Source organism: Elephas maximus, chromosome 10, assembly GCF_024166365.1.
Source record: "Elephas maximus indicus isolate mEleMax1 chromosome 10, mEleMax1 primary haplotype, whole genome shotgun sequence".
Classification (NCBI taxonomy): domain Eukaryota; kingdom Metazoa; phylum Chordata; class Mammalia; order Proboscidea; family Elephantidae; genus Elephas; species Elephas maximus.
This window is the reverse complement of record NC_064828.1, coordinates 87,424,760-87,452,282: the sequence shown is the minus strand read 5'-3', so window position 1 is coordinate 87,452,282 and position 27,523 is coordinate 87,424,760. Positions and strand designations below refer to the sequence as shown.

At 37.6% G+C, this 27,523-nt stretch overlaps 1 protein-coding gene across 3 annotated transcripts; it reads right to left on the bottom strand.

Moving 5' to 3' along the window:
* Nucleotides 1-4,706: 4,706 nt before the first annotated feature.
* Nucleotides 4,707-27,523, bottom strand: FCF1 (FCF1 rRNA-processing protein). Of its 3 annotated transcripts, XM_049897791.1 has the most exons (8): nt 27,444-27,523; nt 27,074-27,141; nt 25,818-25,889; nt 24,712-24,860; nt 12,076-12,148; nt 7,183-7,270; nt 5,506-5,600; nt 4,707-4,839 (listed from the first exon to the last, which is right to left on the bottom strand). In XM_049897791.1, exons 1-8 carry the CDS (start codon nt 27,444-27,446, stop codon nt 4,791-4,793), a joined length of 597 nt encoding a protein of 198 aa, XP_049753748.1. In that variant the 5' UTR covers nt 27,447-27,523; the 3' UTR covers nt 4,707-4,790. The 3 variants fall into 3 exon arrangements, with proteins under 3 accessions (XP_049753748.1, XP_049753747.1, XP_049753749.1); XM_049897790.1 differs by lacking the exons at nt 4,707-4,839; nt 5,506-5,600; nt 7,183-7,270; nt 12,076-12,148 and adding an exon at nt 20,922-24,397; XM_049897792.1 differs by lacking the exons at nt 4,707-4,839; nt 5,506-5,600; nt 7,183-7,270; nt 12,076-12,148 and adding an exon at nt 20,922-24,397 and having other exon boundaries at nt 27,119-27,141.

Genomic DNA, 27,523 nt, shown 5'->3' with positions numbered 1-27,523 from the left:
AGAAAGCCCCAGGAATAGATGGAATATGAATTGAGATGTTTCAACAAACAGATACATCGCTGGAAGTGCTCACTCATCTATGCCAAGAGATATGGAAGACAGTTTCCTGGCCAACTGACTGGAAGAGATCCGTATTTATGCCTATTCCCAAGAAAGGTGATCCAACTGAATGTGGAAATTATAGAACAATATCATTAATATCACACGCAAGCAAAATTTTGCTGAAGATCATTCAAAAACGGCTGCAGCAGTATACTGACAGGGAACTGCCAGAAATTCAGGCCAGTTTCAGAAGAGGACGTGGAACCAGGGATATCATTGCTGATGTCAGATGGATACTGACTGAAAGCAGAGAGTACCAGAAGGATGTTTACCTCTGTTTTATTGACTGTGCAAAGGCATTCGGCTGTGTGGATCATAACAAACTATGGATAACATTGTGAAGAATGGGAATTCCAGAACACTTAATGGTGCTCACGAGGAACCTTTACATAGATCAAGAGTCAGTTGTCCGGACAAAACAAGGGGATACTGATTGGTTTAAAGTCAGGAAAGGTGTGCGTCAGGGTTGTATTCTTTCACCATACCTATTTAATCTCTATGCTGAGCAAATAATCCGAGAAGCTGGACTATATGAAGAAGAATGGGGCATCAGGATTGGAGGAAGACTCATTAACAACCTGCATTATGCAGATGACACAACCTTGCTTGCTGAAAGTGCAGAGGACTTGAAGCACTTTCTAATGAAGATCAAAGACCACAGCCTTCAGTATGGACTGCACCTCAACATAAGGAACACAAAAATCCTCACAACTGGACGAATGAGCAACATCGTGATAAAGGGAGAAAAGACTGAAGTTGTCAACGATTTCATTTTACTTGGATCCACAACCAACAGCCTTGGAAACAGCAGTCAAGAAATCAAAAGATACATTGCATTGGATAAATCTGCTGCAAAGGACCTCTTCAAAGTGTTGAAGAGCAAAGATGTCACCTTGAAGACTAAGGTGCGCCTGACCCAAGCCATGGTATTTTCAATTGCATCATATGCATGTGAAAGCTGGACAATGAATAAGGAAGACCAAAGAGGAGTTGACACCTTTGAATTGTGGTTTTGGCGAAGAATATTGAATACACCACACCACGGACTGTCAAAAGAATGAACAAATCTGTCTTGGAAGAAGTGCAGGCAGAATGCTCCTTAGAGGCAAGGATGCATCTTACGTACTTTGGATATGCTGTCAGGAGGCATCAGTCCCTGGAGAAGGACATCATGCTTGGCACAGTACAGGGTCAGCGGAAAAGAGGAAGACCCTCAAATGAGGTGGAGTGACACAGTGGCTGCAACAATGAGCTCAAGCATTAACGACTGTAAGGATGGCGCAGGACCAGGCAGTTTTTCGTTCTGCTGTGCACAGGTTCGCTATGAGTCGGAACCAACTCAACGGCACCTAACAACAACAACAAAATTTCTAAAATATCCAATCTGAGCATTTGTCTTTTAATAAGGGAATTTTCACTAGTCACATTCATCATGACTACTGTATGTTTGGATTTATTTCTACCCTCTTTGTTTTCTATTATCATTTTCTTCTTTCCCCATCTGCATTTTTTTCTTTTAGTTTTTTTTTTTTAATTGCATAATGAAATATACAGATTTCCAGTGCTGTAGTTTAATGCATTTGACAAATTCTTTTAAAACTGAGTTTCCCTTTTTCTATTTCTTCTCTCTTTTGGTTTAGGAGACACACATTGTGTATTAGTCAGAATTAGATTTGGGTATATAATTAAAGTAGAACCCAGGTGAGGCTTTCCCAACATGGTGGCAAATACAGTCATTCAATTTCAAAGTTTATACTACCTAACAGTTCTCCCACAGAAAAAGAAAAAAAAAAATTTTTTTTTTTTAATAGTCCTAGTAAAAGCTGTGGTTAAGACAGTTAGGTTTGACTTTGCTCACCCCAAGCTTAAAATAATCACTTTGGGAAAGGGCATGAGAAGATTCTGATTGGGCCAGCCAGTAGCACGTGCCCACTCACGCTCCAGGGTAGCAAAGGCGTGAGCCACAATCCAGGCCTATGATATTGGTTTTCCCTAAGAAGTCTGTTACCAGGGAAGGGAGTGGGAGGGGGTAGGGGACAGGAAAACATTGGGGACAGGAAAACATTGTTTCCAAACCTTTTTCTACTCATTTATATATGAAAATTACTGTATATTTTTGTGGTTAAAAAAAATTTTAAACTATCACATTGTACCTAATTGTTCAGTGACTTGCTTCTTTTAACATTGTCATAGTTATTTGATATAAATAATACAGCTCTACGTCATTCTTTTTAAGCGCTCATGCCATTGGACAGTGTAGACATATCATGGTTAAGATCCTTTTGATGGGGATTTAGGTTGTTTCTTTCTTTTTTTTTTTTTATAAACAGTGGTAAACATCTTTCTATATGCTTCTTTCTGCACGTGTGTTTCTTTACACATTTATATCACACTGTCCATGGTGAGGTATTTTAAAGTAAATCACCTGTATGGTGCCTATAAATAACAAAGAAGTAGAATTGGGTTCACAGCATATCTGCAATTTTTTTTTTTTTAGATACTGCCAAATTAGTCTGAATGATTATACCTGTTTGCACCCCAATCAGCACTGCATGAGTACCCATTTCCGCACACTCTGCCACCATTTGTTTTATGTATAAACAATCTGCTGGTCAGTTACTTGTCTTTTAGTAATTTTGGGGGAGTGTCTCACACATAAATCTATAATTCTAGTAGATTCAAATTTATCAATCTTTTCTTTGTGGTTTTTAATTCCTCTTAAAGGTTTTCTCTACCCAAATGTTATAAACACAGTTTTCTATGTTTTTTTTCCCCCCTAATACTTCTTTAGCTTAAATAAAAAAGTTTGGGTCTGTGATCCACTCGAAATATATTCTCACGAATGGTGTGAAGTAGGAATCTAAATATATTTTTTCAAATGGAGAGGCAACTTGCTGTTACTATGATTGCTCATGTTTACTGAATAATCTCTCTGCCAGGTACTGTTCAGTATAACTGGGGTTGCTTGAGGATTAAACAAAACATTTTAAAGAGGAGGCAAGTCAGGCACCAAACCCAACTCATAGACATTAATTGGTGGAATCAGGATTCTAACCCTAGCAAAATGACTCCATGTTATTTAGCCTTCTAACATAATTTCCTTTTCACATAGATTTGAAATACCAACTTTGTAAAATATATCAAATTTCCATAAATACCTAAGTTTATTTATGGACTTTCTATTCTGTTTCAATGATCTAGTTGTCTATTTTTACACATTACGTTGGGATCATTTAAAAAATCTAATCTTAGGTTACCCACCCCACTTAAAAATTTTTTGTGGTGAAAATATATGTAACAAAACATACATCATCTCAACAATTTCTATATGGACAATTCAGTGACACTGATTTCATTCTTGAAGTTGTGCAACCACTCTCATTATCCTTTTCCAAATAGTTCTACCACCCCTAACATAAACTCAATGCCTCCTGAGCACAAACTCCTCTTTTCCCCTGCCCTCCCATTCCTGGTAACCACTAATAATCTCTGTTTTCTATATTTTCACTTATTTCATGTAAGTGAGCGCATACAATATTTGTCTTTTTGTGACTTATTTCACTCAGCATTTTAAGATTCATCTATGTAGTGGAATGTATCAGTACTTCATTTCTGAGTAGTGTTACATTAAGGAGTCCTGGTGGCGTAGTGGGGTTAAGGGCTCGGCTGCTAACCGAAAGGTCAGCAGTTTGAACTCACCAGCTGCTCACTCTATGGGAGAAGGAGGTGGCAATCTGCTTCCTTAAAGGTTACAGGCTTGGAAACCTTACGGGGCAGTTCTACTCAGTCCTACAGGGTCACTATGAGTCGGAATCTAATCGAATTGAAGGCAGTGGGTTTGCTTTTTTTTTAGTATTCCATTGTGTGTTATATCACACTTTATCCGTGCATCTGTTGATGGACATTTCAGTTTTATCTACCTTTTGGTTATTGTGACACCCTGCTTAAAATTTTAGCAACTCCTTACTGACCTCAGAATCAAGTCCAAACCCTTTAGAATACCATAAAAGACCCCCTCCCTCCTATCTTTGGAGCCTCTACAGACCTTTTCTCCCCATTATTTCCTATGTCATAGTCATACAAACTTTCTGGCAGTTGCTTGAACAGGATAAGCACACTTACTCCACGAAACATTCGTGTCTCCTTGCTTTTGTTCATACTGCTTCCTATGCCTTGTCTTTGCCTCATTTACTGGGCAAGCACTTACTCATTTTTTAAGATTAACTTAAACATCACTTCCCTCCCCATATCAACCAAGCAGAAAGAAATCATTCTTTCTTCCTTTATGTGATACTTTTACCCTACCATCACTCTTTTACTGTATTTATTCATTTACATGTTTCTCTCCCCCACCATAATATGAATGTCTTGCGGGCAGGACTATTATCTTTATTTATTTATTTTTAGGGCAGAACTGTATCTTGTTAAGCACCTAGCATGGACTTAACAACTATTTGTTGAGTAAATAAATATAAAACAAAGATGATTAAATTATGTGAGTGACCATCTGGGCATCTGATTTATTTTTTAAAAAAAGCAACGATTTTTAAAATGAGACAAAATATTTTTGAACCAGCATCAAAAAGTAAGTATACTTAACCACACTCAATTAGCCATAAAATAGCATGTTTAATGAGCTGGAAACAGAAAAAGTTAATTGAAGGCAGAGGGACGTTGTCTTGTCAGAATCAAAACCGAGGGGCTCCATAATCATCTGGCATCCGCTCAATGTTGTACCTGATCAGGACAAAAAATTACCACTGGAAAGTACGGGGAGTGCAGAGCTCACCTACCAACCCATCCTTCATTGACTAAAACACTCGCACCCTGCTATGAATCCTTTTTGTCAGTGGGAACATTTTTAGAGGGAAATCACAATGAATGCTTGGCAGCAAAAAGCTGACTACAATATGATTTCATCTTTATTCTTCAAAATCACAAAGTCAGCAAGTAGAGATGCCAGGATCTGAGTCTAGGTAGATTCAACTCCTTAGCCCATATTTTTCTCACTACATTGTCATCTTCCCAAACTGAGAAGCTGGATAATAATGGTCTGAGGACTGACAGGGAAATATCCATGAAGGAAAAACAGTGGCTTTTGCCCTCTTAATGAGCTTTTAGTTTTCCAGATGAGGTGCTAATCACACGAGTCATGCTTTCAAAAAAGATATTTCTGGTCAAAAAGACCAGCTTGATTTAGATTACTACTTTGTACTTAAAGCAATACATCTATTTCTTCTAGTAATCTTATTGTGACAATTTGTTCTTGCTACTTTGTCTCATCTCTTCTAACTATGTAAACATTTGACACAATAATCTTTCAAACCCTTCTATAACCTGACCTCATTTTTAGTTCATATCAACTATATACTTTTAATCACTTCACCCAAAGAAATTTCTCACCTATGGTTAGAAATGTACATGATAGGAACTCCAGGGATCTTACGGATTCTTCGCTTAAGGTCCCGGTCAACCGTGGCCACGATGTAACACTTGTGCTGTAAGACACACAGGCTGCATGTTCACATAAAGCTCATCGAGTCTACTTACTGGCTACTGCATGCTTCGCATAACCACTAAACTAATCTGAAGAATCATTCATTCTCATAGTAAATAACAAAAGAAAGGGTCGAACCATTTGCTGAGTAGCTAATAAGGGCTAAGATCTTATACTCGTAAAATATATAATAAGTTGCCTGGGCTGAATGTAGCCCTAAGAATTCTGAGGAGAAGGCAGAAAAACTAATTTAAAAGCTGAAACTATTTTCCATCTCATGAATGGAAAGGACTTACTTGCACATTTGGGGTAATTTCTTGGTTTTGGGAAAATGCCCTGAAAGGCTCTATGCAAATATAGGTTAAGTGCCTTGGATGGATGGGCACAGCTCTTTCCTTTCCTTGGGTCTCATGGCTTGGGCATACTCTGAGGCCTCCTAGTGGTAGAGGTAGCTACTAACTCCAGGCCGTGGAGCCAGAATAGGATCTCCCCACAAGTTTAAGCCTGGCAACGCAGGAAGCAGTAGCGTTTAGTTGCGAGTTGGACGCTATTTTGTGTTTTACTTTACTTCTTCAATATACCTACATCTTCAGTTGAGTTTATAAAGAACTGCAGCTCGGTGTCAACTGTGCCATGGGAAATTAAGGGAAATGCTTGCCCCCCAACCCAGAGGATGAAGTAGTTAAAGGGATAGCAGTGTGAGCGCCACATGAAGATGACTATCTTCAGCAGGGGGGCATTGGCAGCTCTGTGGTAGAATTATTCCCTTCCATGTGGGAGACCTGGGTTCAATTCTCAACCAATGCACCTCATTCACAGCCAACACCCATCTGCCAGTGGGGGTCTGCATGTTGCTACTGACTTGATGGCAATGGGTTTTTTTTGGTATGCTGCTGAACAGGTTTCAGCAGAACTTCCAGACTAAGAAGAAAGGCCTGGTGATCTACTTCCAAAAATCAGTCAATGAAAATCCTATGGATCACAACATTCTGATCCCTAACCGATCATGGGGATGGCACAGGACCAGGCAGCGTTTTATTCCACTGTGAATGGGGTTGCCATGAGCTGGGGGCCGATTCAATGGCAGCTAACAACAATCTTCAGCAGAGAGAGGCTCTTACAAGGGCAATCAGTAGTAGAAGTTCTTGTGGTGCTTGACAAGGAAGCCAGATAGAAGAATAAAAAACCTACTTATTTTACGGTACATGTGAGGCAGCACCCTGCGAGACTCTCAGATTTAATTGAGAAACACTTTGGGGATTAGGCATGGTAGAGAGGGGCATCATTGCTACATGGGGAGTAAATGGAACCTTTTATTAGGTGGACTCTGATACACTGCTGGGATTTGAAACTCATGTCTTCTTCCCAAGCCTGTGTTGTTTCCATTACGGTAATAGCATAAATTTTCGATCCACTTTCTCAAGTAAATGAGGGCACCTATGCTTCCTATGAAGAGATTCTTCATATAAATATACATTAAAAAAAAGTTATATTCCTAAAAATATTACTATCAACACTCAGGAGATAACAGTTCTTTTTTTTTTTCCCCCACCACAGAGTGAAAACGTTAAAACTGATGCTACCTGAGTTACTCTCTGTACTAAGCAGTCATCTGCGTAGGTTCCTTTGTGTGTGCACGGTAATCGTTCAAATCTTGGATCCTTGGCGATCCTGTAAGGTTATAAAAGTGGATTAAAGAAAGCACTCAGGCAATTGAAAGCTTTCTGAGTCTCGATCAGTGAAATAAAAGTAAGATGATCAATGTAGAGATGTTAAGGCACCCCTGCCCTCCGGAAGCTTAGACTCTAATTGGGAAGACAACTTTATAAGGAAGAGAATTAAAGTTTGCTGATGAATAGCTGGTGTGCCTTAGGTCATTTAGTTTTCACAAAACTCTTGAGTTATTACATTCCCATTTTACAGATGAGGAAGCAGATTCAGAGAAATTAATGACTGTGTTCAAAGCCACAGAGCCAGGAAAAGCCAGGATTCAAAGCCCAATCAATGTTAACCCAAGCACTTCACTTTTAGGAAGCTGTCCTACACAAATGTGCTATAAAAATATAGGTACAAGTTTTCACTATGGTCATAATAGTGAAAAGCTGGAGATAACTGAAATAGCCACCAGCAGGATAAAAGTTAAATATATTTTGGTGCACCTTTACTCTATGTAGCCGTTAAATAGAAAGAGAGAGAACTGTATGTACTGATGTGGAAGTACCTATAATAAATTGTTGAATAAACAAAGCAACTCACTGAACAACATATAATAGGACTCAATGAAGAAAACATAAATTCCTCTGATTCTCTTTCTTGAGATTTGCATTTGCACAGAAAAACGTCTGGGAAAATAAATACTGTATTTCCGCAAATAACACGCCCACACATAGTGTGTTTAGGAAAATAACTGCAAGAGGGTTGCATGGTTGACAAAAAAAATGTATAATGTGCTTTATTTGCATAAAAATATGGTACTAAACACTCTGTCCTATAGTCGCTGAGTCTGAGTTGAATTGACAGCAGCAGACTTGGTGTTTTTTTTTTTGTTTGTTTGCTTTTTCAGCGGTCACTCCTGGGGCAGGAGAATGGACAAAGTGTGAATGTGGAGGGGGGACATTCACTTTTTATTGTATATACATATTCATATTGTTTGCCATAAAAAGTTCAAACATATATTACTTTTATACACATTTGAAAAAGAAAAACCCCAAGTCTGTGATTCCTAGAGCCATGCCCAATTACATGATGATGACTCATCAAAATGAGTAAGAATATAAGGTAGCACCTAAGTGCCAAGTACAATAAAAATAATACATATGGTAACATTTCAGAGCAAGGATTGGGTATATTTAGAAAAAAATTACACGGAGATAAGATCAAATGAAGATTAAAGAATGCTTCAAGCAAAGCAAGGGCAGGCATGTTCCAAACAGGGCACCAACCTTCTATAAAATGGTTTGGTGGCATTCAGGAAAGAGGAAAGAGCACCTCTTTCTGGCTGGGACAAGAGCATTAGTGGAAGAAGACAGTGAAAGAGGGCTGGAAAGGTAGGCTGAGGAAGGACTGGGAGAGTCTACCAGGATGGGCTGCATGATGCAGGTGATGGGGAGTCAGTAAAGATTTCTGAGTGACAGTGACATAAGCAAAACTGTATCTTAGAGAGATTAAGCAGGCTGTGGTGAGGAGTATATACTAGAAGAAAAATGACTGGTTACTGAAAACTAGGTAGGCACTAATCTAGGACTTTGCTCTTTTGTTTATCCCTTTCACCCCTGAAATCATGGATCACCTAATCTCTATGAGCTCTTCCCCAGAAACATGCTAACACGTAACTTCTCTATCTTAAAAAAGGGGGGGAAAACAAAAACAAAAAACACTCTCCTCTGACTTATACCCCCTCCAGCTAACATCTCATTCCTCTGTGTTTCTTCACAGCCAACCTTGGTGCTTCTAATTGGTGCCTCTATTTTCTCCCCACCTGTTCTTCCTTATTTTTATTTAAAACAATGGTCTTTCACCCTTTAAGTTAAAGTATTTCAGGTATACAAAAAAGTATAAAGAATAAATAATGATAAATACCTTGCACTCACCACCTAATTAAAGAAATATAATACTACAAATAAAATGGAGCCCCCTCTCCCATCCTAATCTCTTTCCACAAGTAACTATCACCCTAAATTTGGTATTTATCATTCCCTCACACATTTTACTACATATGTAAGACTACATATGTACACACTTGTAAAATGTAGCATTGTTTTGCGTGTTTTAAAACTTCAGATAAATCATATCCTCCAAATACGCTCTTGCATTTTTTGTTTGCTCCACATTGTTTTTGAGAACATTCCACAATTTATCATTTGCTTCCTAATGGATCTTTTAGTTGTTCACAACTTTTTGCTATTACATAGATAAGAAAATTCCAAAGCAATCTCTAATAGACTGGAATTTTTCATGGCAGTTCCTTTTCTTTTCACTGGAACCCACAGTATACAGCATGTACATATACAGACACTAAAACACATAAATACATGCTATAGTATAAAATATACATATATATAAAACGGAAAAAGGCTTTGTGCAACATCAGCACTCAATCTTTACTATATGCAATGCATGCTGCTATTTTAGTTTATTCTACTTCATTAAAACAAACTAACAAAAACCGGTTGTGATCCATTAAATCGATTTCACCATCTATGGATTGTGACCTCCAGGTTGAAAGACACAGTGTTACACGGATGACCTCGATTTTATCAGATATTGCCCAACTGCTCCCCAAAGTGACTGTCCAATTTATACCCTTAGCAGCTGAGTATGAGAACTCTCGCTCCTCCATAGGCTCCCTATTCTTGGCATTGTCGAGCAGACTTTAAAACTTCTTGCCAATCTGGTGGGTTATGAAATGATATTTCATTGTGAATTTAAGGATTATTTGCCTTTTCTTATAGATTTTTAGAAGTCCTTTATGCATTTTTAATATAAATCCTTTGTTGATTTTAAAATGGCTAATATTTTCTCACGGTCTGTGACTTGTCTTTTCACTTGGTTTATGGTGTCTTTTGTTATACAGCACTATCCAATTTCAATATAGTCAAATTGATAAGTTTTCCAGTATGGTTTGGACCTCTTAAGAAATCCTTGCCTATCCCCAAGACATTAAGATATTCTCTGTATTTTCTACTAAAAGTTTAGATGCTTATCATCTACCAGGAACTGATTTTTGTGTAATTTTATTTTTTTACAGGGTTAAATAATAATTTAATAGCTTATCATTTTCCCACTGATCTAAGCAACGATACATTAAGTTTCTATTTTTCTTTTGCCTTAAAAAATAGCTTTAATAGGTACAAATAAAATACACTAAAACCCACCAATTATAAATATATACATAGTTTAATGATAAATTTATACATCCATGTAACTACCATCACGATTGAGATATAGAACATTTCCATCACCACAAAAAGTTCCCTTATGTTCCTTTGCAATTAATTTCCTCACCACAAAAAGTTCCCTTATGTTCCTTTGCAGTTAATTTCCTTTTCCCAGTCTTTGCTCTGAGCAACCGCCAATGTGCATTCTATCACTGTAGTTTTGCGTTTACTAGAATTTCATATAAATGGAATCACATACTACATAGTTTTCTAGTCTGGTTTCTTTTACTTAGCAAAATGCTACAGAGATTCATCCACACTGCTGTGTGCGTATCAGATGATTATTATCAACGGATTAGTTTTCTGTGTGGCTATATCATAGTTTCTTTATCCACTCACCTGGTGAATATTTCAGTTGTTTACAGTTTTTGGTTATTATGAGTAATAACCAAAGCTTTGAATACAAGTCTTTGTGCAGACATATGTTTTCATTTATCTTGGATAAATACTTGGAAAAAGAAATGCCAGGCAGTGATGAAAATGCTCTATTTCATGGCTGTGTTGGTGGTTATCTGACTACCTACATTTACCAAAAGTCAACCAATTATACACTTAAAATTGGTGAATCTTATAGTATGTAAATTATACCTCCACAAAGGTAACAAAAAAAAAAAAATCCATGGATCTATTTTTTCCCCCATTGGTCTATTTTGCACTTTGACTGGATCTTTTACCCATGCATAATTTTGTAGTATCATGCATTAATCATTTTGAAAATATTGATTCAATGAGTTATATAGATCTTTCAAATATTCACACATTTCATTACACAGTATCAAAAAAAAAATCACACTCATTAATATTACCATTGATCTCAACAGAAAGGTCTTTAAATGTTGGAAATGTGATAAGCTCGTGGTAATGGACACACGTTTTCCAAAATTCTAATTTTTGCTGGAAAACTCGAATTTCATCATTGGGAACAAATAAAGTAAGCTGTTTACTCTGAAGTGATAGGTTCACTTCACTAACTTTTGAGAAAATATTATAACAAAGCCTGAATAGCCAGAGTTTGTCAGTTGTTCTTTCACGTAAAAATGATATTCCATTAAAAAAAGCGGCTAGTTCAGCTTGCAACGGAAACAGGCACATAAATGCTCTTCCTTGAGACAACCATCCTCCTCAGTACAGCAGAAGTGATTTATGCGAACTTCACACTTCGTGTCACAAAGAACACTGATGTGTGCTCAAGGGTCAAGATTTAAGAAAGTTTAATATGCAAATTTTACTGCTTCATCAAGGACATTCTTATGTGACACTGGCATTTTTTTTTTTTAACTGTCAGAGGGTAGTGGTAAAGAATTTCAAAGGTTTACTTTCTTAATCACAAATAGTTAACTAGTTTTATATGCTTTTTAGTTAATCTGACCAGCCAAGAAGTATTTAGACACTTCCTTAATCATAATTAATTAACTAGTTCTGTACAATTTTTATTTAAATAACTAGCCAAGAAAACTCTGGACAGCAAACAGATGCAAGAGGGTCAAAAGACTCTTCAGTATACTAATCTGGGACGAATTTAGAATAGCTCCTTCCTACCTTAGAGCGACTCGATACTTCTGCCCCAATTTCTCAATTTCAGCCATTACACAGTCAGTTATACAAGGGATACCTGCCAAAGAATACATATTAGTAACAGAACTTGTTAAGAATCTGTTTTACTCTCTCTGAATTATATTGTTTGGAAGCTTTAAACGACCCAGGAGACTTCTGGAATGATAGCAGAATAAGCAGAGTGAAATGCACTAAGATGAACAATAAGAACCAGAGGAGAAGAAAACCTACTTATAAAGAAACTGGAGAACTGTCCCAACCCCACGCCACAGATTCCAGCCAGAAACTGTCTGTCACAATCAACAGCATTCAGAGAACCAACTTGCATCTATCTCCCCTAATCTTAAGCAGAGTATAGACTTAAAAACATAAGTGAGACAGTCCAGAAGGGCCCTTCTAATAAAAAAAAAAATAGCCCACCCTTAATTTGGAGAAAGACAGTGTGGGTGGAGGAAACATTCCAATTATGAGTGCCCATTTTCAGAGTCTGCTTTTGAGTCAAGACATCCATGAAGGAGCCTGGCTTGCACAGAGGGAGGGCAGGAACAGGGCAGAGTGGGGTCACTAACATTTGAAGGCGACTGCCTCTGCATGACGATAAGCCTGAGCCCAGGGTAGGGGACCTATCAAATATTGAAGAAAATCTTTTGGAAGCCATACTCAAATTTAGGCTCCAGGCCAAGCAGAGATGACAATCACCAACATCTGATATGCCTGCTCAAGTTTTAAACTTGTGTCCAGGTAAAGAGGAAAAATCAAATTACCCATCCTATTTATGTATACACAGATTGAACCTTCTCCTCCAAAGGTTAAAACGTGGAACAGAAGAAACAATGAAAGTAACTAGAAAACCAAAGGAAAGGACAGTAAATTTAATCCTGTAAGAATGAAAATTTTCTGTTTGACAACTATCAAATAAAAGCCCTAATAGTTTGTTTATGGTGATGGGAAATTTGGCAATGATTATGGGTGATGGTTGTACAATATGATTAATGTAATTGATATCACTAAATTGTATACCTGAAAAATGTTGAACTGGCAAAGGTTGTGGTGTGTGTACGTGTGCATATATATATGTATATATACATACATACACACACATACATACACGTTTACAACAGTTAAAAAAAAGCACTAATAAAGTAAAAAACTAAATTGGGGAAGTATTTCAGCACATTTGTCAAAGGGCTAATTTTCTTAACATACTTATAAAAGTGACTTACAATTACGTGTTATTTGCCAGGCACTGTATTAAGTACAAGGATTATTGAATTTAATCCTCACAATACGCCCATTAGATAAGCATTATTATTATTATTACGATAAATCACATCTTACAGATGAGGAACCTGAGGTACAAAGAGGTTGAGTAACCAGAGAGTAAATGGTGAAGCCAAAATTTGAACCAGGTCTGTCAGGCTCTACGGACTGGGCTCTTAACTACTCTGCTACATTTTAGTTCACAGAAGAGGACATACAGTTAATGAGCACCAAGAAGCTCAATCTCACTTCTAATTAAAGAGATAAAAATTGAAACAGGATTTCATTTTCTACCTACTAGACTGGCAAAGATTAAACAGATAAAAAGACTCAAAATTGAGGAAACAGGTATTCTCATACTAAGTTAGAAGGTGTATAAATCGGTGTAACTGTTTGAGGGCAATTTTGCGATATCTATTAAAATGAAAAATATACATACCCCTTGGTATTGTAATACAGCTTCTAAAAATTGTGTCCTAAAGAAATACTCAAACTATCGGACAGAGATATATTTACAAAAGATATTCACCATAGCCTTGTTTATAATAGGGAAAAACTAGAAATAACCCAAATGCCTAAGAGGAGACTGGCTTAAAAAATAATATATTTAAATAATGGAATACTATGTAACTTAAAAAAAAGAATGAGGACCATCTATACATACTGGCATGGAAAAACATTCAAGGTACATCGTTCAATGTAAAAGGCCATGAGAAATGGTTAAGTAAAATGTAGTATATTCATACAAGGGAAAATTACTTGGCAATAAAAATAAATAAAGTACTGATACAAGCTACAATATGGCTGAACCTTGAAAACATTGTCAAGTGAAAGAAGCCAGTCATAAAGGACCACATATTGTATGACTCCATTTATATGAAATATCCAGAAAAGGCAAATCTATAGAGACAGAAGTAGATTAGTGGCTGCCTAGGACTGGGGAGTATGAGGTGATCTGGGGCTAAGGCTTCTTTTTCAGGTAATGAAAATGTTCTAAAATTGATTATGCTGACAACTACACAGCTCTATGAATATACTAAAAGCCAATAAATTGTATGGTCTGTGAATTAGATTCCAAAGCTATTAAAAAAAAGCAAGAAGAAAACAGTAAATAACATACAATCCATCTTCACTCATAAAATAACCTCCACCCTATACAGACTGTGTATGAATTTTTAAAAATTGTCCTTTCTGAGGAAAGGCATGATAATGAACTTTCATTTTACATGCTAGATAATTTTTTAAACAAGTATATCAATACTTTTGTTAAGGAAGAAAATATGGAAGTTTAAACTAAAATATAATGCTCAGAAAAAAAGCAGTTGTAAAGTCGAGGTAAAGTCATGGAGTCAGGGGGCAATATGCCCCTTGTTTGAGAGAAGCAATTTCAGAGCCAGGGAGCAGTGAAACAGGAAAAGGCTTGCAACTGGATTAAGGAGGTGGGCCTAGAAAGACCACTATAAAGAAAGGGAAAGCAACAGGCAACAGGCTGACAGGCAGAAGAGAAAGCTGATGGGAAGCTAACTACTGTTCTTTGTTGGACTATCAGGTAGAAATGGAAGGGACCAGGAACTATAAAAAGGTCAAAAGGCATTGTTAAGGCAAGAGGAAAATAAAGGCCTTTTTTTTTTTTGATACAAAGGCAAGCAAACAAAATGTGGCACATGCATACAATGGAATATTACTCTGCCATAAAGAGAAATAAAGTCTAGATACACATCACATCATGGATAAACCTTGAAAACATTATGCTGAGTGAAATAAGTCAGTCACAAAAAGACAAATATTGTATGATTCCACTTATATGAAATATCTAGAATAGTAAGTGTATAGAGGCCGAAGTTTATTACCGGTTACCAGGGGTGGGCAGGAGGGAGGGGAAAGGAGGACTTAATGCTTAGCGTATACTGAGCTTCTGTTAATCACGATGGAAAAATTTGGAAAACAGCGTAATGGTTGAACAACATGATGAACATAATATCACTGAATTGTACATGCAAACAATGTTGAATTAACAAATTAAAAAGAAAGCAAAACAATTAAATGAGTAGAGCTTAAAACAGTTTATCTCTTATGCACTGAATTTGTACTGTTCTTGAATGTTTTTTTGACCTTTGCTTTGAGGTATTATGCCACATAGAAAACTACAAAAAGTAGTCTTCTTTAATAAGCTTATTTTCAGAATAGTACAGTGAGTAAACTATGCATTATAGCTGTATTCTAAGGTATCCATACCTAGAGAAAGCTTAGCTATAGGACTAAGGCTATTCTAAACAGTCACTGTCTGGATATTAGTGATGGTGTTATAGACTCAAAGAAATGATTCATCTCCAAGGGGCCTTGGTTGAGCTGTCCCTCCATTTCATCCATAAATGTCACACCATTCCTGGAGAAACAGCTCAGACGACTATAAGAAACACCATGGGGAATACAAAGATCCTACTAAGTTTAATGTCCTCCCTCATACAGGGCCACCCAAGGCCCACTGTTAAAGCATTACGTGCACATAGCCCTTATGGAAAGGCCTGTATGAAAGGGTAACTGTTCCCTGACTATTCCCCACCCCATCAATTCTGATCTTTAGAGATGAGTATTTTACTCCATTAGCTGTTCTCTTACTTTGGGTTTCCTTTGTTATCTTGATACACATCCCTGACCTTCATCCTCCCATCTTGCTAGTTTTAGTAAATTAATAAACAACATGTACATCACCAGTCAGTGAATGTTGCTCATTTTATAATATCCTTTAAAGATTAAGGAGGGAGGTGTAATCTTGACTCCAGTAATTTATTTATGGTACAGCAAAAGTCAAATTTTCATTTGTACCTTTAGCCAGGTGTCTAGAGAGTACATGAATAAGAGTCCACCACAAAATGTAACTGATCTACTAGGAAGTTATTCTCTCTTTTTCTCCTAAATTTTCTCTTTCCTGCCCATGGTATGAAGGAAGATCATAGGAAGGAGGGGAGACTCAAATACACGCGGAAAATCTGTGAATGGCAAAATGTACACCTACATGTAAGATAAGCTATGTCAGATCCTTTGTGGTACTAATAAACACCAAACTGAATAAACTTGGGACTCGCTGATCATCATTCAACTACTGGTTCTGTGATCTTAAATAACAAAATCCCTTATTCAGCTTTTCCACATAAAGAATATTTCCTTCTTAATTTAAAAGATTATGTCTATTGAAAAAGATAATAAATGTTCATTTATTCAGAATTTTAAAATCTCTTATTTACCTTTGCCACATAAACAATATTTCCTTCTTAATTTAAAGGAATATGTCTGTTGAAAAAGATAATAAATGTTCATTTATTCAGAATTTTAAAATTTAGAATTTTAAAACAGAAAATTCCCCTCTCATATTCAAAACTAATGTCCATAATGAAGGTGAAAGCACTCTGTTTCCTAAATTGCGGAAGCTTAATTACTCCCAGTCAAATGTGTGTTCTATTTCAATTCATTGAAAATGGCCACTGCTATCGGGAAAACCTGGTGGTGTAGTGGTTAAGTGCTATGGCTGCTAACCAAAGGATCGGCAGTTCGAATCCGCCATGCACTCCTTGGAAACTCTACGGACTGGTTCTACTCTGTCCTACAGGGTTGCTATGAGTCAGAATCAACTTAACAGCACTGGGTTTGGTTTGGTTTTTTTTTTGGATGGTGAAAAATTTAACGGCTAGCAATTCAATTAACTAGAATCTCACAGAGGTGGGGCCAAGATGGTGGAATAGACAGACGCTTCCAGCGAGCCCTCTTTACTACAAAGACCCGAAAAAACAAGTAAAATGAGTATATTTATGACAAGCTAGGAGCCCTGAGTATCAAACGCAAGCTTAGAAAACGAACTAAGGGGCAGGGGGAGGAAGAGACTGTTCAGAAGCAGAGAGGAGTTACCAGACCTGAATCGTGGGGAGCCCTCAGGCACCATTCCCGGAGTGGTGGCGGCAGTGGGCTGGTACTAGCCTTTGGCTGCAGTTTCCTCAGGAACAAGCAGCCAGCCACACAGCCTACTCACACCTCCGGAACCTAAGAAGAATGGCGCTCTCGGCAAAAGCTAAGTACTTGCTATGTTGTACCGCGCCCCCCCAACCCCAAGCCGGCTTCGGCAGCTGAATTCCCTGGGCCTGAGATAGGCACTGTTGAGTGCCTAGAGCCATCCTCCCAGCCTTGGAGAAGGAAAAAATTTGCAATTGGAGGAAAAGATAATTTGCCAGCTCTACTAACCGGGGGAGCTAAGGACAGAAGCAGCTCCTGTCCAGGCATAAATCGTCCATGGACTTTGAGTACCTTTCCCCTCTGCATGGACCTGTGTGGGCCTATCTCAGGAGAACAGACCCTTGTTGGCAGACTGCAGCCGTTTCAGCTGTGCAGTGGAGAGGTGGGTGTTTGATGTTTGACACTGCTTTGCCTATTAAACAGGGTCCTCACCCACCCACACCAGGGGCTTAAGGACTGGTAGCTCCACTCAGGTCACCCAGGCACCCGTGACAGGGGTCCAAGGATAACTGGTACCTCCCAGTCCTTACAACCAAAAACACTGGGTACCCATGGTCTGTCTGCAGAACCCACCCACCTGTACCTCTAGGGATCTGGGACACGCTTTCCTCAGAGACATGTGAGGGATGATTCTCAGCCCCCCTGCCTTGTTCAGTGTGACCCCCTGCTGCAACCAGATAACAGTACCTGCACCAATCTCTCCTGCCCCTCCAAGACTGTGGGACAGAGCCTGTACTACACACTTGATGACCAGCTACCTGGACACCTGAGCTGAATTCATACAAAAAAAGTGAATGGACTCCTAGCTGATAACAGCTCTAGCCATCTGTGGACAGGACGTCGGAGCTCCAAAGGCAAAAATAATCAAGCTAGCTCGCTCAAGCAACCCATTTGGGCATATCAAAACTAAACAAAGCAAGAAGCTATGATACAGTAACCAAACATAAAATAAACTAATACAATAACTTATATAGGGCTCGGAGGCAAGTCAATATCAAGTCACATAAACAAACAGACCATGATCGCCTCAGCAAGCTCTCAAAACAAAGAATCAAGGGATCTTCTAGATGAAAGTGCATTCCTGGAATTACCAGAGGCACAATACAAAAGATTAATATACAGAACCCTTCAAGACATCAAGAAGGAAATGCGGCAATATGCAGAACAAGCCAAGGAACACACAGATAAACCAACTGAAGAAATTAAAACGATTATTCAGGAACATAATGAAAAATTTAATAAGCTGGAAAAATCCATAGACAGCAATCAGAAATTCGGAAGATTACCATTAAATTTACAGAAGTAGACAACTCAATAGAAAGTCAGAGGAGCAGAACAGAGCAAGTGAAAGCAGAATTTCTAAACCTGAAGATAAATCACTTGGCACTAATATATTTGAAGAAAAATCAGATAAAAGAATTAAAAAAAATGAAGAAACCTTAAGAATCCTGTGGGACTCTATCAAGAGAAATAACCTATGAGTGACTGGAGTACTAGAGAGAGAACTGTTGAAGATTTGTTGGCAGAAAACTTCCCTGATATCCTCAAAGATGAGAAGATATCTATCCAAGATGGTCATCGAACTCCCCTTGTGGTAAATGTTAAAAGAAAGTCACCAAGACATTATAATCAAACTTGCCAAAATCAAAGATAAAGAGAGAATTTTAAGAGCCGCTAGGGATAAACCAGAAGTCACCTATAAAGGAGAGCCAACAAGAAGAAGCTCGGACTACTCGGCAGAAACCATGTAGGCAAGAAGGCAACGGGATGACTTATTTAAAAAATTGAAGGAAAAAAATTGCCAGCCAAGAATCATAAATACAGCAAAACTGTCTCTTAAATATGAAGGTGAAATTAGGACATTTCCAGATAAACAGAAGCTTAGGGCATTTGTAAAAACCAAACCAAAACTATAAGAAATACTAACGGGAGTTCTTTGGTTAGAAAATCAATAATATCAGGTATAAAAAAAAAAAAAAAATTTTTTTTTTTTTAAATCAAACCAAGACTAGAACAGTGGGCAAAGCAATCAGAAGTCAACCCAGACAGGGAAATCAAAAAAACAAAGTGAGATTTAAAAAAACGCTCAAAACAGGGTAACAGTGATGTTACTATCTAAAAAAAGACAACATTAGAACAATAAAGAGGGACTAAGAAATGTCGTCATAGATCTTCCATAGGGAGGGGAAGATAAAGTGATACAAAGAAATAAAATTTAGGTTTAAATTTAAGCAAAATGGGGTAAATAATAAAGTAACCATAAAGGAGACAAACTATCCTACACATCAAAATAAAATACAAGAAAAAAATAGAGAGTCAGCAGAAACAAATAACAACGAATATGAGGCAAGGACAACATATAACCTACTTAGCACATAAAATTAAGGGGGAAAAAGAAACTGTCAACAACACACACAAAAAGACATCAAAATGATAGCACTAAATTCATACCTATCCATAATTATGCTGAATGTAAACAGACTAAATGGACCAATAAAGAGACAGACAGTAGCAGAATGGATTAAAAACAAGATCTGTCTATATGCTGCCTACAAGAGACATGCCTCAGACTTGTAGACACAAACTGAAACTCAAAAGATGGAAAAAAATATATCAAGCAAACAACAATCAAAAAAGAGCAGGAGTGGCAATATTAATTTCTGACAAAATAGACTTTAAAGTTAAATCCATCAGAAAGGATAAGGAAGGACACTATACAATGATTAAAAGGGCAATACACCAAGAAGATATAACCATATTAAATATTTATGCACCCAATGTCAGGGCTGCAAGATACATGAAACAAACTCTATAAGCACTGAAAAGTGAGACAGACAGCTCCACAATAACAGTAGGAGACTCCAACATACCACTTTCGGTGAAGGACAGGACATCCAGAAAGAAGCTCAATAAAGACACGGAAGATCTAAATGCCACGATAAACCAACTTGACCTCATAGACATATACAGAACACTCCAGCCAACAGCAACGAAATATACTTTCTTTTCTAGTGCACATGGAACATTCTCTAGAATAGACCATATATTAGGGCATAAAGCAAGCCTTAGCAGAATCCAAAACACTGAAATATTACAAAGCATCTTCTCTGACATAAGGCCATAAAAGTGGAAATCAATAACATGAAAAGCAGGGAAAAGAAATCAAACACTTGGAAACTGAACAATACCCTGCTCAAAAAAGACTGGGTTATAGAAGACATTAAGGATGGAATAAAGAAATTCAGAGAATCCAATGAGAATGAAAACACTTCCTATCAGAACCTTTGGGACACAGCGAAAGTAGTGCTCAAAGGTCAATTTATATCAATAAATGCACACATACAAAAAGAAGAAAGGGCCAAAATCGAAGAATTATCCCTACAACTTGAAAAAATAGAAAGACAGCAACAAAAGGAACCCTCAGGCTCCAGAAGAAAACAAATAATAAAAACTAGAGCAGAACTAAATGAAATAGAAAACAGAAAAATAATTGAAAGAATTAACAAGACCAAAAGCTGGTTCTTTAAAAAAAAAAATCAACAAAATTGATAAACCATTGGCCAAACTGACAAAAGAAAAACAGGAGAGGAAGCAAATAACCCAAATAAGAAATGAGATGGGCGATATTACAACAGACCCAACTGAAATTAAAAGAATCATATCAGATTACTATGAAAAACTATGCTCGAACAAATTTGAAAACCTAGAAGAAATGTATGAATTCCTAGAAACACACTACCTACCTAAACTAACACAAACAGACATAGAACAACTAAATAGACCCATAACAAAAAAGATTGAAAAGATAATCAAAAAACTCCCAACAAAAAAAAAAAGCCCTGGCCCGGATGGCTTCACTGCAGAGTTTTACCAAACTTTTAGAGACAAGTTAACACCACCACTACTAAAGGTATTTCAGAGCATAGAAAAGGACGCAATACTCTCAAACTCATTCTATGAAGCCAGCATATACCTGATACCACAAGAAAAGACACCACAAGAAAAGGAAATTACAGACCTATACCTGTCATGAGCTTAAACGCAAAAATCCTCAACAAAATTCTAGCCAATAGAATTCAACAACATATCAAAAAAATAATTCACCATGACCAAGTGGGATTCATACCAGGTATGCAGGGATGGTTCAACATTAGAAAAACAATTAATGTTACTCACATATAAATAAAACAAAAGACAAGAATCACATGATTTTATCAATTGATGCAGAAAAGGCAGCTGAGAAAGGTCAACACCCATTCATGATAAAAACTCTCAGCAAAATAGGGATAGAAGGAAAATTCCTCAACACAATAAAGGGTATTTATACAAAGCCAACAGCGGAACGTCATTCTAAATGGAGAGAGCCGGAAAGCATTCCCCTTGAGATCGGGAAACAGACAAGGATGCCCTTTATCACCACTCTTCTTCAGCATTGTGCTGGGGGTCCTAGCCAGAGCAATTAGGCTAGATAAAGAAATAAAGGGCATCCAGATTGGCAAGGAAGAAGTAAAATTATCTCTATTTGCAGATGACATGATCTTATACACAGAAAGCCTTAAGAAATCCTCAAGAAAACTACTGAAACTAATAGAAGAGTTCAGCAGAGTATCGGGATACAAGATAAACATACAAAAATCAGTTGGATTCCTCTACACCAACAAAAAGAACATCGAAGAGCAAATCACCAAATCAATACCATTCACAGTAGCCCCCAAGAAGATAAAATACTTCGGAATAAACCTTACCAGAGATGTAAAAGACTTATACAAAGAAAACTACAAAACACTTCTGCAGGAAACCACAAGAGATGTACATAAGTGGAAAAACATACCTTGCTCATAGATAGGAAGACTTAACATTATAAAAATGTCTATTCTACCAAAAGCGGTCTATAGACTTAATGCAATCCTGATCCAAATTCCAATGACATTCTTTAATGAGATGGAGAAACAAATCACCAACTTCATATGGAAGGGAAAGAGGCCCCGAATAAGTAAAGCATTACTGAAAAAGAAGAACAAAGTGAGAGGCCTTACTCTACCTGATTTTAGAAGCTATTATACCACCACAGTAGTCAAAACAGCCTGGTACTCGTACAACAACAGATACAGAGACCAATGGAATAGAATTAAGAATACAGACATAAATCCATTCGCGTATGAGCCATCGATATTTGACAAAGGCCACAAAACAGTTAGCAGGGAAGAGACAATCCTTTTAACAAATGGTGCTGGCATAACTGGATATCCATCTGCAAGAAAACAAAACAAGACCCATACCTCACTCCATGCACAAAAACGAGCTCAAAATGGATCAAAGACCTAAATATAAAATCTAAAACGATAAAGATTGTGGAAGAAAAAATAGGGACGTTAGGAGCCCTAATACATGCCATAAACAGTATACAAAACATTACTAACGAGGCAGAAGAAAAACTAGATAACTGGGAGCTCCTAAAAATCAAACACCTATGCTCATCCAAAGACTTCACCAAAAGAGTAAAAAGATTACCTACAGACCGGGAAAAAGTTTTTAGCCATGACATTCCCGATCAGCACCTGATCTCTAAAATCTACATGATACTGCAAAAACTCAACTACAAAAAGACAAATAACCCAATTAAAAAATGGGGAAAAGATATGAACAGACACTTCAGTAGAGAAGACATTCAGGTAGCTAACAGATACATGAGGAAATGTTCGCGATCATTAGCCATTAGAAAAATGCAAATCAAAACTACAATGAGATTTCATCTCACTCCAACAGGGCTGCCGTTAACCCAAAACACACAAAACAATAAATGCTGGACAGGATGTAGAGAGACTGGAACACTTCTACACTGCTGGAGGGAATGTAAAATGGTACAACCACTTTGGAAATCGATCTGGCGCTTTCTTAAAAAACTAGAAATAGAACTATCATACGATCCAGCAATCCCACTCCTTGGAATATATCCTAGAGAAATAAGAGCCTTACACGAACAGATATATGCACAACCATGTTCATTGCAGCACTGTGTACAATAGCAAAAACATGGAAGCAACCAAGGTGCCCATCAACAGATGAATGGAAAAATAAATTATGGTATATTCACACAATGGAATACCACGCATCGATAAAGAACAGTGATGAATCTGTGAAACATTTCATAGCATAGAGGAATCTGGAAGGCATTATGCTAAGTGAAATTAATCAGTTGCAAAAGGACAAATATTGTATAAGACCACTATTATAAGAACTTGAGAAACAGTTCAAACAGAGAAGAAAACATTCTATGATGGTTATGAAACGGAGGAAGGAGGGATGCTGGGAGAGGGGTATTCACTAGATAGTAGATAAGAACTACTTTAGGTGACAGGAAAGAAAACGCACAATACAGGGGAGGTCAGCACAACTGGACTAAACCAAAAGCAAAGAAGTTTCCTGAATAAACTGAATGCTTTGAAGGCCAGCATAGCAGGGGCGGGGGTTTGGGGACCATGGTTTCAGGGGACACCTAAGTCAATTGGCATAATAAAATCTATCAAGAAAACATTCTGCATCCCACCTTGCCAAGTGGCGTCTGGGGTCTTAAACACTAGCAAGCAGCCATCTAAGTTGCATCAGTTGGTCTCAATCCACCTGGATCAAAGGAGAATGAAGAACACCAAGGACACAAGGTAATTACAAGCCCAAGAGACAGAAAGGGCCACGTAAACCAGAGACTACATCAGCCTGAGACTAGAAGAGCTAGATGGTGTCCGGCTACAACTGATGACTGCCCTGACAGGGAGCACAACAGAGAACCCCTGAGGGAGCAGAAGAGCAGTGGGATGCAGACCCCAAATTCTTGTAAAAAGACCAGACTTCATGGTCTGACTGAGACTAGAAGGACTCCAGTGGTTATGGCCCCCAGGCCTTCTTTTGGCCCAGGACAGTAACCATTCCCAAAGCCAACTCTTCAGACAGGGATTGGACTGGACGATGGGTTGGAAAGGGATGCTGGTGAGGAGTGAGCTTCTTGGATCAGGTAGACACTTGAGACTATGCTGGTATCTCCTGCCTGGAGGGGAGATGAGAGGGTAGAGGGGGTTAGAAGCTGGGGAAATGGACACGAAAAGAGATAGTGGAGGGAGGGAGCGGGCTGTCTCATTAGGGGGAGAGCAGTTGGGAGTATGTAACAAGGTGTATATAAGTTTTTGTGTGAGAGACTGACTTGATTTGTAAACTTTCACTTAAAGCACAATAAAAATTAAAAAAAAAAACAAAACTAGAACCTCACTCTCCCTCTTTTCACGTATTTGGGTAAATGCAATTAACTAATACAATTAACTATTCTGTACAAATGTCACAGGAATGTGAAAACATGATACTCACACTTGGCATACAGACAGTCCATCATTGATTGTACTAGGTCCAGTTTGGCTTTAATGGAGAAGTTGATAAAATTGGTATCAACCAGAATGTGGTAAGGTGGGCCCAGCTGTGTGTTATATTGGAAGAACAAGCAGGAAGGATGTTGAGGGCTGAAGGAAAAACAAAATAAGGACACAAAGTAATGTCTACATGGACATTTTGGTATCAACAACAACCAGTATAAGTCTCTGCATAGAGTAGTTTGTTACAGATTAAACTCCCCTTTTGTTCTCTGGAAATAAATCCTAAAAAGAAAAGTGAAGAAGTAACAGGATACCTCAATCTCAGGTCTAGTAGTATGCTTCACCACAACTTCAAAAATGCAATTATCCAACCCAGCTCTTCCTCTAGCCAGAGTAGGATAGCCATGAGCATGGGGAGGTGGAATATGGCCATTGTGAATAGAATGATACTATAGTAAGTTTGCCATTCTCAGAGGATCCTAAAATGGCTATATGAAATGTGATACAGGAGAACAGTTGTCCAATGTTAGGATTATATACTACAATAGCAGGGCCTGCTTCTTGAATAAAAGCCCAAGGTGTCTAGGTTGAATATGGCAGTAGTTCCAAATGCTAGTGCATGGACCAGTGTCCACCTGTGATGATATACCCATCTGCAATACGGGGCAAAATGAGAAGAATAAGTAAAATGTGGTGCGGTTTTCATAAAGTTAAATTACTTATTTAAAAGGAATGACCATTATTCTGAAAATATGTCCTTATTTTTTTGGTGATACATTCTGCCTTTTATAAAATGCTGATGTGTTCAACAATGATAATTACTTCTTTTGAAAGATTTTTGGCAAAAACTAAACAAAACTTAAAAACCCTAGATTATAGCACCAGGATTTTACAGGGAATTTTACTGCTCCGTAAAATCCAAAAACTTTCAAACTATTAGAATCAGTATATGCTCATTGATACCACTTTCATTTCCATAGTTGTGCTGGTCTTACAAATGACTGAAGAAATCAGCTCAGGGAAAGACTTGATTTCTAACAGGTGTGTAGTCTTAGAATGTCTCTTCTAGTTTGAAAGGAAAACCTGAAACTCTTGATTACTCACACTTCTCTTTCCTTGAGTGCGCTGGGATCTTTTTTTTCTTTCTTTTTAGGTTTTAATCTATCCTTTTCTTTACTAGGAAGAAAACATAAATTAAATCCAAAGGAGAGGAAAAATAAAACATAGTAGTTATAATCTCATCCAGAAATCAAAAGTTACTTTTTTTTTTTGTCTACAGAGGAAATTCTACTTTGTGACTTCCCTATGTTAATGTGTACACTTTCTGAGCACAAATAACTGAAGTGGGAGGTAACCTGCAAGTATCATAATTAATCAGAAAAGCAATGAAAATTTAAAATCTGTAGCCAATAATCTATAAAAATTATAAATGGGTAAATGTTGATTATATTATCATTTCTTTCTTAGTCAGGAGCTATCAAATCAAGGATCAAAATCCACTTCCAAGCAGGGTGCAAATAGGCTGACATTTATCTTCTGCAGACTCAGGTGTTTCAACAGTAGGGAAAAAAGGTTTTCCAAAATGCCTTTTATAAGGGGATAAAATGTAACAACACAGATCTTGTACACACTATAACCCTTAACTACAAAAAAAAATTATTAATATCTTTCCTAAAAATTATAGAATAAATTCATTACTAAAGGCTGAGAATATAATTTAATAACTCTGAAGCTTTTAATGACCATTCTTTTGCTCTGAGTTTCTTAAACACAATGGAGACCAGTCCTCATTAATAACTTCACCCACTCTTCCTTCAAGTAGGAAAATTGTTTAGGTGCTCGTTATGTTAGGGAGTATCATTCCACTCTCTTTGTCCACAGTGATTTGGATTCTTACTAAGCTTTATAAGATGCAGACATTTGGGAGCTTTCCCATTCTCTTTCAAAAACCTTTGAGTATCAGGTGTTGGAAACACAAGGAAAACTTGGTCTCTGACTTCACTTTTCGACAACGACAATAATCTTTTCTGGGGAATGCAAAGGCAAGTGCATAAAGATAATTCTACATACCTCACAGAAAACTGTTGCGAGGTTTAACTGTTAAATGGTAGAAAAGCATTTAACAACGATGGGACAAAGTGAACACTTAAGTGCTTCAATTCCATTCCCTTCCCGGGGATAACCACTCAGCAGCTAAGTGACTGTTATATACCTAACTACCATCACATGATATACAAACCCAAAGCACAGTAATATTAAAAGTAAAAAAACAAAACGACGAATTTTTTTTACTACTTATCCCCTTGTGACTCCTATCTCTCTGGCCAGTCTTATGAACTCAATTGATTCCAAACACTCACAGCCTCTGATCTCTGAGACTAAGCATTCGCTTCATGATCGCATACTTCCTTGTTTTCTTTTGCTTCCCCTTGAAATAGAAAACAGAGTTAAAGTGTTAAAAATACAATGAATTTTCTCGGGTTCTTTTCTTTTTTTCTTGCGCATTCTTCCTCTCTTTCCTCAAATATCAAGCCCCTCTTGTTCTCCCTGTCTGAACCTGGCCCTCTCCTCACTACCCAGAGCATCATAGGCACCGCTAGCTCTTAAACCAAGACCAGAATGAAAATCTGCAAGGGGATGACGGAGGAAATTTGGTCAAAGGCTCTCTCCTCATCAATCTCCGCCCCAAAAAGTAGTCTCAAAATCTCCCTTTTCGGATTCCCCTCTTACCATATTCACACCGCACTCCTGTTCGTTCTTCCGCAATCAATGCCGGCGCGAAACTTTTACGTCACCGCATGCTGCTTCCG